Below are 15,519 nucleotides of genomic sequence, written 5' to 3' on the forward strand. Positions count from 1 at the left end.
TCGCCTCCAAATAACATTAGGCCCTAATAACACGAGTGAGATTGTTTTGACACAAGCCATGAGATTTACGGACACGTTTGCGGTTGCCGGATTTGATTGAATTTAAGGTATTTCAAACGATTGAAATGTTTTGAAGGAAATTGGCTTACAATACTATTCATGAGATATTTAAAGAATTTGATGTTCCTAAAAGATATGGTAAAGCTTTCTTTATATAGAACAGAAAAAAATGTTTTTGTTAAGAAAATACCAAAACTATATCAATAACCATTGACTACGCGGCAAAATAAAGCAATGTCATATTTTAATACAGGGTAATTTAAGTTGTGAAAAAAATGTTTTTATTATTCTTCCGAACAACATTAGTAACTAGCTGATCCCGTGCGGCTTTATTATGAAATTATAAAAAAATGTTTTATTGTTTACATTTGTCAAATTATCAATAGCAAATGTCAAAATTACATGACATGACAAACCTTGGCAATCTTGGCAAGGGCTTTTTATTTAAAAAAGAATTGTTCAAAAATATGCTGTAATTGCTGACATCTTAGGCAACAAAGAAGTGTGTGTTTACGCTTTATTATAAAAGTATAGATATACTCGTAGATTCCGTTGGGGATTACCAACACTGTCTGTACCCATTAGCGGCTTAAATGCTTAAAAGCGGTTAAGGTATTTTCGCAACTGACGACGTCCAGAGATAAGGTTTTAAAAAACAATTGCATTTGCACTATAAGTCGGCTAATTTCGATACTGCGCGACTCTGTTGGGATTCAGTCGGGTTTTTGTTACGCCGCATGTTGGCGGTTTCATTTTATCTAGGACGTATACGTTGTTTTCTTGCATTGCAAATTTCACCAGCTAGCCGGCGTTGTGTTGTTTTTGTATCCCCGGATTAAAGCGGATCTAGAAATAGCATAGAGCTATGGTTATACCTTTTCCAAAAAATTGAGTTGACATAAATTATAAATGCATTTACTACTTAACGAACTTAATATCCGGATATTTTAACTCTCATTTTTTCATATTTTGCTGGCGGGATCTTTACGAACGTTAGACAAAATATAAAGAAGAAACATAGGTTGGGTTTATTCATAGAATAAGTAGAATAAGGAGGTACTCAATTCGTCTGTATATTTTTTTTCTAAATGATGTTCGTTAGAATGATATATATGTTTAGATGAAGTATATTTAGAGTGCATCACTATTGCGACACTCCGAACGTAAACAACCCTAACCTTGTAGGGTTGCATCGTAATTAAAAAGCAAAAGGGGTCCAATTGCAAGCGAGTGCACAATAAAGCGCGTGACACACGGCAGAAAAAAAGATTATTCGGTGTATGCGCGCACTAATAATAGGCAAGTCGCACACGTGGTTCTTGTTAGCGCGTCTTTCAACACGTTAACCCTGCCACCGCCGTCAGTAATTGCCTCGTACATAACCAAATAAACAACAAGGGACGCTATGTAATGAGCGTGAATGTTTTTAGCCTTTTATAGCTTGTTAAGGCATGAAATTGTGTATACTTTCATATAAATCAGACGTGAAACTAACCCCTTTGCTTGTCGGTGTATTTTGAGTCACATCTGCTTGAATGTACCGAGTTATTAAAAATAATGTTTGTCACTTAGTATTGCTTGATTTATTGACCGAGTGACATGTATATCGTTTTAATGTTTGCTCCTAATAAAAATAGTTATTTCTGTTGTTTGTCCTTTCATCATAGTTGTGAATGACTTGCATTAATTGTTATTTTAAGTTAGATTCAGTAATATTTAGCAGGGTTTGTGTAAAATGCAAGATTACAATTCTTTTAAACTTTTATTTTATAGTTGTTATAGCTAAGTATCCGAATTTTGGAAGATATTTGATTCTGGCAAACTTGTACTAATAAATGTTCCTTTAATAATGTCTCTTCGTTATCATTTCGTTGTTTGTTAGTAAAGTTTGAGCATTGTGGTGGTCCGTGAGGTATCCTAGTTATAATTCCCGCGGCGCGTCTCGTTAGTCGACCGCCTTATAGCATTAGTGGACCGCAGACAAGCACGCCTGCAAGAGGGGCGAGGGAGCGAGGGGCGAGGGACGTGGGACGCAGGGCCGAGGGAGCCCCGACTTGCAGACCAAGTGTTAAATACTTCTTATTAAAATGCGAGTTTAGTTTTTAATTTAGCTTTTAAGTTTGGAATATTTAAATGTAAAATTTGGAATTGAGTTTATTTTTTTAAACTCAATTCTAATTTTGAGGATATTTTGGAAAATGTCAGACTGGAAATTAATTACACTGAAAAAAATTATAAATTTGGCATTTCTGTCTGTTAATGTCTGATTGTAGTTCGATGGTGTAATAATTTTTACTTTTAAAGAGTATTTTCTTTCTAAAAGTTACTATTAAAAATAATGACTCAAGGGAAGCGAAAAAATAATAATAAAATAAAGAAAACGGGATTAAATCTGAAGGAAGCTTAAAGAGTTTGTGTTCTTCAACATAAAGTAAATTTGTTCCTCCAATTTGCGAATTCCACGAAAGCGCGAACGCTCGACAAAAACTCTTGAAATGGCCCTTTAAAGAAACTTACTGTAAAGAATTGTTCACATTGTACAAGGAATCAGGACTAATTAAATATTTTTTATTTTCTGTTACTCTGTTTAATAAACTATGGTTGCTCTTGAGTCCTGTCTTCTAAAGCCTTGTTGGACACCTTTTTTATTAAAAACATAGAACTGTTTCCTAGAAATACAATCATTTGTTTTTACATTTTGCATCTTTTTACTATTCCTTTGACCATATGAAAAACTTTTTGAATTCAACACCTAAGTAGATGAATAATGTATTCCGCGTATGTAAGTTGTTTTTATTTTACCGCCTGGGGCCTAATACTCTTTGTCTATTTACGTTTTTTTTTGCAAATAGTGTGTCCGAGTCTTTACCGACCCTTCGAACTGAGACGAAGTCGAGTCACGGTCGACTCAATGATTTAACGGCGCCGCCGTTGCGCTAATTGGTTGCGTTTACAAGACAACAGATGATCACACTAATGAGCGCAGTGGCTCCACACCAAGATATCTATCTATTACTAAGATGGCGTACATCTTTGACTAAACTATCGCATGACTGTTGTGCGAATGTCGATTGTTTCGCAGCCCATTCAACTGTTTTGTTACATAACTAAAAATCTCGTAATGTGCACCTCCATATAAGCTCATAGAAATCATAACGGGACTAAACAGTTGTGCGATGGTTTAGTTTCAGGTGTACGCTCTTAGTCTAGCAATAAATACACTTTTATAGACTTTATCGCTCCTAGTGTGCTAATGTTGGTGTACTTTATGAGGCTTGTATAGGAATTCTGACTTCGTTAGTAAATGTAAAGATAAAACTACCAGGTATAAAAGTATGTAGCTTTCTATATTTTTAACTTAAACTTCAGTTCATTAATTACATACTTTGAGTTAAGGTACGAAGAAAATGAGACTAAATGATTATTATATCAAAAAACAAGCTTTACGGAAACATCAGCCATATTTATCCACCATTTAGAAGCCGCATGTGGTATAAGGGACGTTGTGTACCTACAGTTTTATTGCGTTATTAAAAGTTTCTTTTATCTTTGAAAATTCAGTAGATACAGTTAAGATGTCTTAACGTAGTATCGAAGCTTTAAGAGTTTTAGAAGAAATTACTTTCAATTAACAGTCCTTTGGGTATTTACAATTAAAAGTTGGCGTTTCATGTTTTATTTAATTTTGTATTCAATTCACGATCCACCAGAGAGAGTTGAGTCGGCATTTTCTGTGTAATTCGCCACTAATCAAGTTATAGTCGACAGTGCTCCACAACTTTTATATCATTAGCGCTCTCTCTTTTATTAAATTACAGACCGTGTACCATTTGTATGACACAAAACTATGAAACTGTTGTCAATTCTATACACGTTCAGAGAACTCAAGCATTTGTTTTTACTATAAGGCGGCAAACGAGCTAACGATCGCCTGAATTCGACGAGAAAGCGAAGCGATCGCTGCTTATGTTCACCCACAACTGCAGATGCGTTCCCTTAATCAACGGAGATGATACACATAAAGAGGATAATTCCCTTTTCTATGTGTCTCTTCCACCGTCATACCACTTTCCCTTCCCATCTTTACCGTATATGAAAAATATAGGAAAGGAATGGGACAAATATGGGGCGTGTTCACTTCGTAAAATTGAGACTTTTGAAATGTAGGGACTTACTCCAAGTAGACAGACTATGTGATACCAATTTCACTATCTAAGGATAAGTTAACTTACCTTGCCAACCCCAGTGGGTTCCTTAACGCCGAGACGTCGCAATAGTGCTGGAGGCGGCGCGGGGGGCGTGCGATGCAACGCAGAAGTGAAGCCCCCCGCCGGCGCCGCATCTTCATCGCGTCGTCGTCGCTCTCTATGCGGGGAACCCCCGCTGCATTTTGTTGTTGACGCCCTGAGAACAAGACACGGTTTATTAATGTTTCAATGTAATAATATACATCATTGTTTTTACTTCTCTTGTTTTATTTACAGACTACCTTTCGCCCGTGACTCCGTCCGCATGGAATGGAAAATAAATGTCTTATTTATACTAAATTTCATTGAAATCCGTTCAGCTGATTAAGCTACAAACTTTAATAAACATCCATCCACTAAACTTTCGCATTTATAACATTAGTATGAAGTGTGATAGAGGGACAGCAAACAAAGGCATATTTACTCCTCCTAACACTAGGTGGTCAAAAACATAACATTAATAAGTATTACGTTTTGTTGTAGAATGGTAACTTTGTCTAGAATGAAAAAGCTATTCAAAATGGGACTGATCGATGCACATGTCTACTTGTTCGATTACTAACGTTTTATCATATTCCGAGGAGGAATCTGCTATTCGGAATACATAAAACTGTCATTATTCATTACAATGGATGCCGGTCTACACAATGATATGCAACATCGATGTGAAGGATTGCAACAGGCATGGGGAAATACTACAGGCAACATTTTTGTTGCGTCGCTCAATACCAGACCATAGGAATTCGAACGTAATAAATGAATAGGACGTGATGTCCCGGCTGACCTTTTTACATTTTTCAAAAATTCGCCCCCGCGTCAATACCCCGGAGCATAAAGGGCCCTGCACACGATCCCGTGATGGATGGAGTCTACGTGACGACTGACTGTAGCCCGTATTTTATTTTAATGCTACCAAACGGCTTTCTTGGGCGGGGTTAAAATTGAAAATTCTCTTAGAATATTGGAAAGTGGCTCGACGGATGACATCGAAGATCTTAATATATCACGAATTGGTATTCATACGACGTGAACTGCCGCATATAAACAACGTATTAAGGATATTAATCACAAGAGAGTCTTTTTCCGATTGAGATCATTGTCTTTGAATAAATTTTCTTAGAGCTCATAAATTCCTTTGGGACATAAAACAAAGATAGCATGATTGTCAATTCAGATCACAGGAATAACAAAGTTATCCTCCTACAGAAAAAGTGACTAAACAAACTATATTTTTGCTGGTAATAGTTTTTAATAAAAGAACAATGGGTTACAAAATTAAACAAAACACAACGAAAAATGTCCTAAAAGGTAGTAGTAACCAATTGCAAATTTGTTGCAATTGCATATTCTGAATGTTTAAAAATGAAACCATAATATGGTGGCAAGGCGCGGTGTGGCGTGCAGCGGTCGCGTGCTGACTCCCCTCCTGGTTTAATGTGCCGCGGGCTATTAACATTCTTCTATGGGAATGTTTAGATAACTCTCGACTTTGGCTGAACGTTGCGGGCCCTTCGTGCATCGTATGTGCAGCGATAACGCGGTAGGGGCCCATGTAGACTAATTGAAGGGTCATGCTTATATCGATTTATCAGTTCGACAGGTTGGCACAATGGCCACTTTATTCAGGGTAAGCTTTAGTACAAAAGTAGGAAGCGATGTATTGGATTTTTTAGTTTAAAATCTTTGTTAACACCACTCTCGTTACCTATTAGTAAAGAAAGCTATCTTTGACAAACATATACAGGACAAAACAATGTATGCAATGAAATTTCTAAAATCTGCTCATGTTATCAAAGTTTCATTGGAATGAATTCTATGTTTGCCGAACAATATTTATACCCCATCCATACATGTTTTCATAAAAAGTTTAATCAAACATGTCCACGTGCGACATAAATCAATAGCTTTCAATACGATGTCCGCTTCACTTAACATGATGGACGTTTGTGATACCACTTAGAACGGTCATCGATCAAGAGATTGCCGAACTCACCTTAGGGAAATGAATTGTAGAGCCTTTTGACTAAACGGACTATTGACACAAGCTATTGACATAACTGGAGTGTATGTTTACATTAAAGAAATGGTACTTATTTTTTACCATTGCCAGGGGATTTATATGTTTTCTTTTCAATCGAATTTATCGATCCAGTGTTAGAAACATGTATTAGTCTCCACCCATATCGTTCAAGGGGAAGTGGATTTAGTACCGGATGTCTATGGTTCCTTAGCTATTTTGGCGAATTCCTGTGGCCCCTTGTTCATTTGTCACCAAAAGACCAACAAACTGAATAGCGCAATAATGTAGCAATATGTAACCTCACAAAAACCAAATCCAATAAAAACAATAAAATGAATAAAAGAACTAAGTAAACCCGAGACAAAGTCGAAAAGGCTGTAGATATAATATCTTGCAATTTTCAAAGGATGTTTATGCCTCTATGATGTCTCTGATTTCACGGGCCGCTGCGCGCGCTGAAAACAATCCAAGAAAGGTCGAGACTTGACATTTGATAGAATGCTCCTCGGAGCATGAATAAGCCCACGAGAGCCTTTGCCTGCCTTCTATTTTATTATTTTAGCCGATTTTCAATTTTGTAACAAAAACTAACGTTCTAGCGGTTTTACAAGCATTAGTAAAGCATATTTTTCTTTAAATACAATCGTCTTCATCGCAAATAGTTGGCAAACTTGTAGCTTATAAATCTTTCAGTAGCTAAGCGGGGTTTTTTAGGCCCCCGAATAGCCTCGCGTGACGTCAACAATTGATCCTAAACAGCGCATTAAGTCGTTTCTTTTATTTCTTTTTATTATTCATTACTCCATAATGGTGCTAAATAGGGTTATAAAATGTTGTTTACTTTCCTGTTTTATAGTTTTTGGTATTCCGTTATTTGACATTTATTCGCTTAAATTAGAAACATTTTTGCAAAATGAATTGATAAATGGTTTGTGAAGTGGTTTTTCGCACGCAAGGGAAATGGGAAACTCTTTTAATGCCTTATGTAAAAATAGTGGAACTCTCTAAATGGAATACAGTAACGCGTATTCTCGACAGTTAGGAGTGTCATCTTTATGAATATTTGATAACAGATATTGCCCGCGACTTCGTCAAGGCAGTGTTAAAAAAACTAAGAAAGTAGTTGGAATCCATTACTGTTTTGGAGTTACGTGCAAACATCAATCGGAACTTTTCCAATTGGAATATTAGTATAGTATGATTCTATGAGTGAGATATAGATGTTTACCTTAGATAAATTTAGAAATATTGTTTATGTTTACACGGCCAAATAAAACATATCGATTTTATTTATTTTTCCAAAATCAGTTATCTCTTTCTTTCTCGTAGTATTCGGAATTGGAGACGAAGTTCCCGATGTCGCGACATAAAAATTGTCTTCCAAAACTTATGCACGCCATGAAAGTTTTAGATTCAAACAATTCCAGTTTACACCTTTTATTCCTGACTAGACGATTTTTTTCAAACCCCGCATGGCAGCCGGCCAGGCTAGGAATAACTTTTGCATACAGTGTGACGTATTATAATTTATTGCAAATTGAACTTTATGGTGTCGACGTAGAGATTGCGGGTTTGTTTTGTATCGGCAAATATAAGTTAGCACAGCTTGTATTGTTTGGGAAAATGATGGCAATAAATATAAAGGAAGGCCTTTAACAGGACCATCCAATCGCGTCGAGGCGGACTTTTCAATACGATAGACACATTTTAAGCAGGCTTTTTTCTTTTTACAAGCACAATACAATGTTCGTAGCAAGTTATACAACGAGTCATTTTATAGTAGTATTTTGCGCAAACAGATTTTTTGATATAAACTTACAATGTATGATGCAAGATGTTTTAGTCGCCAAGACTATTCGCTGCGACGATTGAACGTGTAAATTCAAATCAGTTCAGTGGATGTTTGAGTAAAATGCCTGTAAAAATGTTGCTTCAGACATCGAAAACGAGAAATGTGATGAGCAAGCGACAGTCATTTTAAATTCTAGTTGTTTTTATATGAAAGAGTGTGTCAGAGGGGATTTTAAAGCTCGTAAGTGCCTTCCAGACAGTTTTCATTTGTAAAGAACCGGCTACAAAGAGACCTGTGGAACTTTCAACAGTTCGCTAAACAGGAAAAGTTTAAGATTTCTAATCTTTGTAATATTGTCACACTGTTCTTTTTTGTTCATTAAGAAAGAAAGCTTATTTCAATGTATTTTCAAATACATTCAAATTTTAATAGAAAAAAGTAAGCACTGTAAGTAAACTTTCGTTTTTTAAGATGAATTTTACTATAAATTTTTCATTTTATTTGGCAATTATTTTTTTAATTAAAATAGTTATTAATAATATTTTAGTATATTTATACTGTAGTTAGTAACTACTAGCTTTCGACCGCGACTCCGTCCGTGTGGATTAAAAAAAAACCAAAAGTGATTAGCCTATGTGTTCTTCCAGACTATTCTCTACATCTGCTCCAAATTTCATCGAAATCCGTTTAGTCGTTTAGGCTACAAACTCTAACAAAAATCCATCCATCCGTCTAAACTTTCGCATTTATAATATAAGTATGAAGTATGATAGAGTGTTAATGCATAACTCTGTCTCGGCAGACGCACAGCCATGCGGTATTAATAAAGGAGTTGGCTTTGTGTATAAAACTCTTCATTAGACAGATCATGGCATTGTTGCGTGCGAGGGTTTGTTCCTTTTATAGACGAATCGGGGATTTTTTTCAACCCTTGGTATATGGCACAATTGATAAGACTTAAATCAATGACCTAAAATTGTATTTCAATTAGTCAGATATTCACAACTTCAGTTTTTTTAAATTTGAAAGCATAAATTAATCTTTCATGAAAACTATACTTTTTGGCTTTAAAACGACAGTTGAGTGCAGCGCCCCTCACGGGCATTTAGTACACTAACAAATCTCATACTTTGTTGATGTTACGAAAAATCTCTCACGAATATTAGTGATTAATGAAATGCATTACTATATTTTACAACACTAAGGGCCTGTTCCACCAAATTGTAAATTAACTGATAACAATCCAAAGTGTAAAACATGTGATGGAAATATCTGACAGTGATGTCATTTTTAAGCTATCTGAGGCTCTATCAGCCAGTGGAATAAGCCCTTAATGTTCGATTGTAATAATATTGTACTAAGGCTAGCCACTTTATTTTTTTTATCGCTGTTCGCTCGTGACTTGGCTGTCATAGATCATCCCTAAACTAGGGATGCGTGTGTGAAGCGTGCATTGTATTGCCTGATGGGAAAGTTTCGGTAAAGGGTGCGTCCGATTTTTGCGTCCAGTACATATTAGTCCACACAAAGGAACCATTTGTGAGGATTAAGTGAGATTACCGATGTTAATAGCAGCGATAAAAATTGAAGATAACATTTTGTATTGATAGCAACATGCAAAAATTGTGCGCGGAAAATCAGTTGTAGGTTGAGTGATAACTGTTTGTTTAGAGACCCTGTAATCTATATAATAATAATAATAGCCTTTATTTAACAATCTAACAGTGTTTAACAATAAAAATATAAACAATAATTAGTTATTATTTGACACCGGATTGTGATGCTTTTCCTCAGAGGCCTCCAATAATGCTTGCCACTCTCTTCTTGATAGGTCATCCTTTTCCATGTGATAGCAACAGTTTTTCTGATTTCGTCCTCCCATCTTAGACGCTGTCTTCCTTTCCTTCTTTTCCTTCCTCTTGGTCACCAATCTGTATCTGTGACCCTCTGTATACTACAGACTTTTTAATGACTATCTTGATCAGGTCGGGTTCAAAAATCATATTAAACTGATTCGGTGTATTACACCTCTATACATGTTCATATTAATTACGCCTAACTAAACTACTAGCCGAAAAAAAGTCTATATTATACGGGGCTGTTGTTACATTACTTAAAAAGGAAATAATTTTCTTTCAATAGTGAATCGAATATCTATTATGTTATACTATATTATAAAGAGGAAAGCTTTGTTTGATTGTAACGAATAGACTCAAAAACTACTGGGCCGATTTAAAAAAATCTTTCACCGTAAGAAAGGTTATTTATCTGTGAGTAACATAGGCTATATTTTGTCATTTCTTCTTTCTTTCTAAATTTCACGCGAACGGAGTCGCGGGCAAAAGTTAGTGTATAATATACTAAATAGCATTAACTATAAAAAAATAATTCAATAATTTAAAGCAGTTTTCATAACGCCTGTACATAAAATATAAGTACTATTTTCACCTCGTATTCCGCTCCGCAACGGGTGCATTGCCAAAGGTTATAAAGCTACCAAAGATTTACATATCTTTCTAATCGAGAACCTCGTTTACGGAAATAGACTGTTGAACGTTAAAGATTCAGATCTCACATTGGTTCGGTACTGAATAAACTGCATTGATGCTTTTAAAACGAATTCCAGTAAAACGATTTTTAAAATTGCTCGTTTAAAATATTGCCACATAAATAACTTTACAATTTATTATAGAAGTAGCGTTTGCCCGCGACTTTATCCGGAATAAACCTTTAGTAATGTTATTCCAGACTATCTTACATATTTGAGTTAAGCATCAAGATAATACATTTGTGAGAAACTTACTACAAAGATTCATCAATCATTTACAAATATAATGTAAATATCTTACTATATTCGAAAGCTTAAATAGATGGATGTTTGTCAGACTTTATCACCTAAACGGCTGAAAGGATCTCGATGAAGTTTGGCATAGTTGTAGAACATAGTTTTTAGAAACATATAGGTTACTTACTTTTGTTCTTTTTAATTCCACGAAAACGCACTCGGGTGCGAAAGCTAGTATAAAATAAAATACTGTTAATTCAATGTAAGCATTATTTTTACCGTCACATGACTATAAATCGCAGTATTAAATCTTGTTTAAAAATATGTTAACTTCAAGATTTCCACACCCCTAAATAACAGCACATTGTCGTTACAGCTAGGAGAGGGTATAACTTGTGAACAATCTTTACCCTCTTGACTTCGAAGCTTTGACGTTTATAAAATAGGAATCGTAATCTGCGTTGCCCCGGGGTCTTGTAAAGCTATAAGGATTTTCACGTGACTACAGCTCAGCCTTCCGAGTTACGACTTTACTTCTATTTTATCTGTGCAATTCCAGCAGACACGTACAAGATTTGCGGTCTATTCTGAGAAACATGAGAATTTGTGACACTGCACGTTTTAAAGGGGTGGATCTTCTGGATTGTTTTTATGGTAGAAGTAGGCTAACATACATGGCAGCTATTAGAACTCATGGAAAGTTTAAATTTGGAACGTTTTTGAGTTTATTAATAGTCAATTGATTAGATAAAAACGCATCAAGATGTTAGTGGGATCTTATTTACTAGTAAGACTCAAATGTATTTGACTATCCAATTGTTCTATGTCAACGCCAAAAGCTTTTCAATTAAACATACACTAACAAGTCAGAAAACAATCCTCTCCAAGCTAACGTATAGACAAAACATGCGAATGCGTGAAAAAATACATTTCAGGAAGGGAATACAAAAAACGAATAAAAATAAACGTGGAAAGAGGAATTCCGGGAGTGAGCGGAAATGAAATACCATATTCGTTGCCGAAACCCCCTTCAGAGAGCGGGGGGTGTTGGCGGGCGCGGGGATGCCGGCGGGCACGACGGGCGCGGGGGGGTTTGCACTTTCCGTACTGCGCATGCAAGACAAATGATCCTCGGACACACTTTATTTAATACTGACGACTGTAACACGTTGCTTGACTATTAATATTGTAATTTTTGGGTGCAAACGAAAGCTTTAAGCTGCAGAAAGTTAAGTATAGTTAAGGTTATACGGTACTGAGGTTTTATAAGAACATTTACCTTCAATACTTTATGTTCTAAGACTCCTTAAACAAAAAAATTATAGTTACCAATTACTTATTTTTATAAGTTAAAAAAATAATCAATTAATTTATTCCAAAACATTATAAGATTCATACACTCAAACTTTAATAAACCTAGCCCATAGAGTATAGAGGTTCATTACACCGGAATAGCAAAACCTTAGTCAGTGTAAATGCAAGCGGTATTTACATATCAGTTAATTACTGAAAGTAATGTATGTATCTATGTATGAAATATGTAAATACTTTCATATTACCAACTCGGTAGGAAATGTTGCAGTTATGCGATATCTTTCTCATATTAATGAAATACTTCGGATGTTTTAGGCCATGAGTCGCTAGTAATTGCTTTTTATTTATGGCCAGTCCTAACTTTTTTATTTGTCTATTATAAAACAACTATTTATTGATACTGGCCATCATCACGACAATTCGATTAAATACAAATTGAATTTATCGAAATTATCTTTTTAGATAAAAAATCGAAAACATCACGGGGTTGTTAGCAAAAAGATATCTTGATATTTTCCTAGTGTAAAATTCATCCTGCCTATATGCCGCGGTTCTGCTTTCAGTCAGATTGTGGTAGTTAATCTGACAGGATTAACTGCGCCAGTGCTTTCTGCTTTTCGTATTGCAATCTTTCCTCATATATTATTGTATAATATTTTACCGCAATAATCGATGGCTTCTTTAAATTATACATTGCGTTAAACATACGATAATTAAACATTAAGATTTAATACGACTTATCAAAAATAATCGATAAGAACAAAAATCTACAGTTCTTTTTTTTACATAAAATATTGTATTTATCAAGTTATTATAAAAAAAAAACCAATAAATATCAAAATTGTGGCTTACAATAGTGTACGTTAGAGCCTTCAGTTTTTTAAAACAGCAATATATTTACGAATTTAAATATAAATTTTACATAGCACCTTGGAACATGGTTTTTATTTAAATGCAAATTTACATAATGATATTTTTGTCGCGCAACTTGCGGCAAAGATTTACGGCAGGAAATCTCGAGGGTTGGAAAAGCCTTACCCCGCGAGTGTAACATACGGGAGTATATATAGTCACCTTGTATGTAGTGACTAAAATGTTTTAGACAGTGAATCTTGATTATTGAAATTAAAGAAATGCTAATTAAAACTTTATGAAATATAATCTATACTATTATAATAAAGCGTAAACACACACTTCTTTGTTGCCTAAGATGTCAGCAATCACAGCATATTTTTGGATAATTCTTTTTTTAACTAAAAGCCCTACACTTACGTCACGCCGCATGAGAACAGATAGTTTTAGATAAAAAAAATTATGCCCTGTCTTTTAATTACAATCAATTTTGAACTATAACAAATAAAAAACACTTATTTTGGTTACAAAATTGCTATATAAATCTATGAAAAATTTACTTAAAAACTGACATCAATGTCTACGATATTACAATTATTAAAGAAAGTAAATTAATTTCTGATGAACTGAATCGGATATAGGGCGACTAAACAATGCTAGAATAGTTACATATCTAAAGGTTTACAATGCGCGGTGTAAAATGAATGTAAAATTATAACAGGCCAAATGAGCTACATAATTTATGCGCCAACAAACAATGAACTGAGGTCGAGCCGCAACATTTCCATATATGCTAAATTGGGTGCAAAACGAATTTCGCATAATCATCGTTGCGGCAAATTGCAACTAACATTACGTTATTGATATTTACCAAATGACTACCTGAATGTGACTGAATGGAACATTGCTATTAAGTTGTCGACATTTCCGTGCATTTACTGAGAATAAATACGTTTATGGTCATGCATATTTTTTCGAAAATACGGGACCAGGATAGGAGAACTGGTGTATTGACAACATCGATGTTTACGACATTAAATCCTAATGAATAGATTAGTAATTACCCGATTTGGTAATAATAAGGAAGTAACGGCCTGTGCCGAGACTCCTAAGGAAGCCCTCGTACTAGCTATAAGCCAAACGCCATCTGCACTCGGCCACCTCAAATCCGATGAATCTGTAAATGCCTCTTCAAGGCAAACAGTGGCAATTCAGTCAGAAAAAAATACTTAGTAGTATTTACTTATTTATTTATTTATCAAGCAAACAGTACAAAATACGTATTTAAATAAAAGTGTCTATAAACCCAAAAAGTTATCATGTTATATGGATAGAATTGTTACGCGTCTTTCTTAAAAGTGACGTCATCCAGTGTGACAATTACGTACACAAACGTACTGTATGTTAAAACAATAGTAGATTTTTAGGCCGACCGTCACAATATAATTTATATATATACAAACTTACGCAGGAAAGAATTACTCTCTTTATCAGTCGAGTAAAACACAAACATTGGTAAACCAAAATAAAGCGGACAGGAATCTGTTCGCATTAATTTATTAGGCCGTTTTAAATCGCGCTGACTGTAATCTTGATTAACTAGTTAGATAAACGCGACAAATCGAGCGCGCCCCAAGTTTCCTTTTGTTTGAGCCCTGTCTTATCTTTACTTGCCTACTAAGTAAAGCGAAGACGGGCGATACTTAACAAAATCATTCGACTAATTTCTCAATTCGATCAAATTTTGTGACGTCGTTAAAATTTAAACATTAATCTTTGTGTACTTTGCTCAGAGAAGATTGAATTTAAAATTTGGATGTTGTGCGTATAAATATGGGTATACATTTTATTTGAAAACTAGCTGTTCCCATGCTATTTCATCCGTATGAAATTATGAAAATATTATTTTGTTGTTTACATTTGTCAAATTATCAATTACAAATGTCAAAATGACATGACATGATGACAACCTTGCTTCCTTGATGTTTGCAGCAACTTATGGTCTCTTTCCCATATTAGAGTTTTTATCCAAAATATTTACCACCTAAGTTTAATGGCGTTAAAATATATAGTCTTAAGCTTGACGCAAGTGTAGGGCTTTTTATTAAAAAAAGAATTATTCAAAAATATGCTGTAATTGCTGACATCTTAAGCAACAAAGAAGTGTGTGTTTACGCTTTATTATATTAGTATAGATGAAACTAAGGAAACCTCAAGCCATTTTCAGGAGGTACTTTCGAACATTTTCAAAACCCTACGAGTTACAACACTACAGAAAAGAATCCCATCAAGCGCTTACAAGCGATTGACGCTGGACGTTTGTCGAATGAATTATTTAGGATAAGTATTGCGGCTTTATAACACTAGAAGCGCTGAGTCGCTTTGAAGTGTATATAGACGGGTTGGTTTGTTTACATTAATGAAGGGCTTTGAAGATTGTGAAAATAAT

General features: G+C 34.9%; 1 protein-coding gene across 2 annotated transcripts in view; it reads right to left on the bottom strand.

Annotated features, from left to right (window-relative positions):
- Positions 1 to 15,519, bottom strand: part of LOC106106721 (kinesin-like protein CG14535) — a 197,891-nt gene that overhangs the window by 33,897 nt on the left and 148,475 nt on the right. For both annotated transcript variants that reach the window (XM_013287358.1, XM_013287359.1), the window contains one exon: positions 4,293 to 4,464. In XM_013287358.1, the coding sequence (XP_013142812.1) occupies positions 4,293 to 4,464 (172 nt within the window). The remainder of the gene's footprint in view (positions 1 to 4,292; positions 4,465 to 15,519) is intronic.

This window comes from Papilio polytes, unplaced genomic scaffold (assembly GCF_000836215.1).
Source record: "Papilio polytes unplaced genomic scaffold, Ppol_1.0 DF822178.1, whole genome shotgun sequence".
In the NCBI taxonomy this organism is placed as follows: domain Eukaryota; kingdom Metazoa; phylum Arthropoda; class Insecta; order Lepidoptera; family Papilionidae; genus Papilio; species Papilio polytes.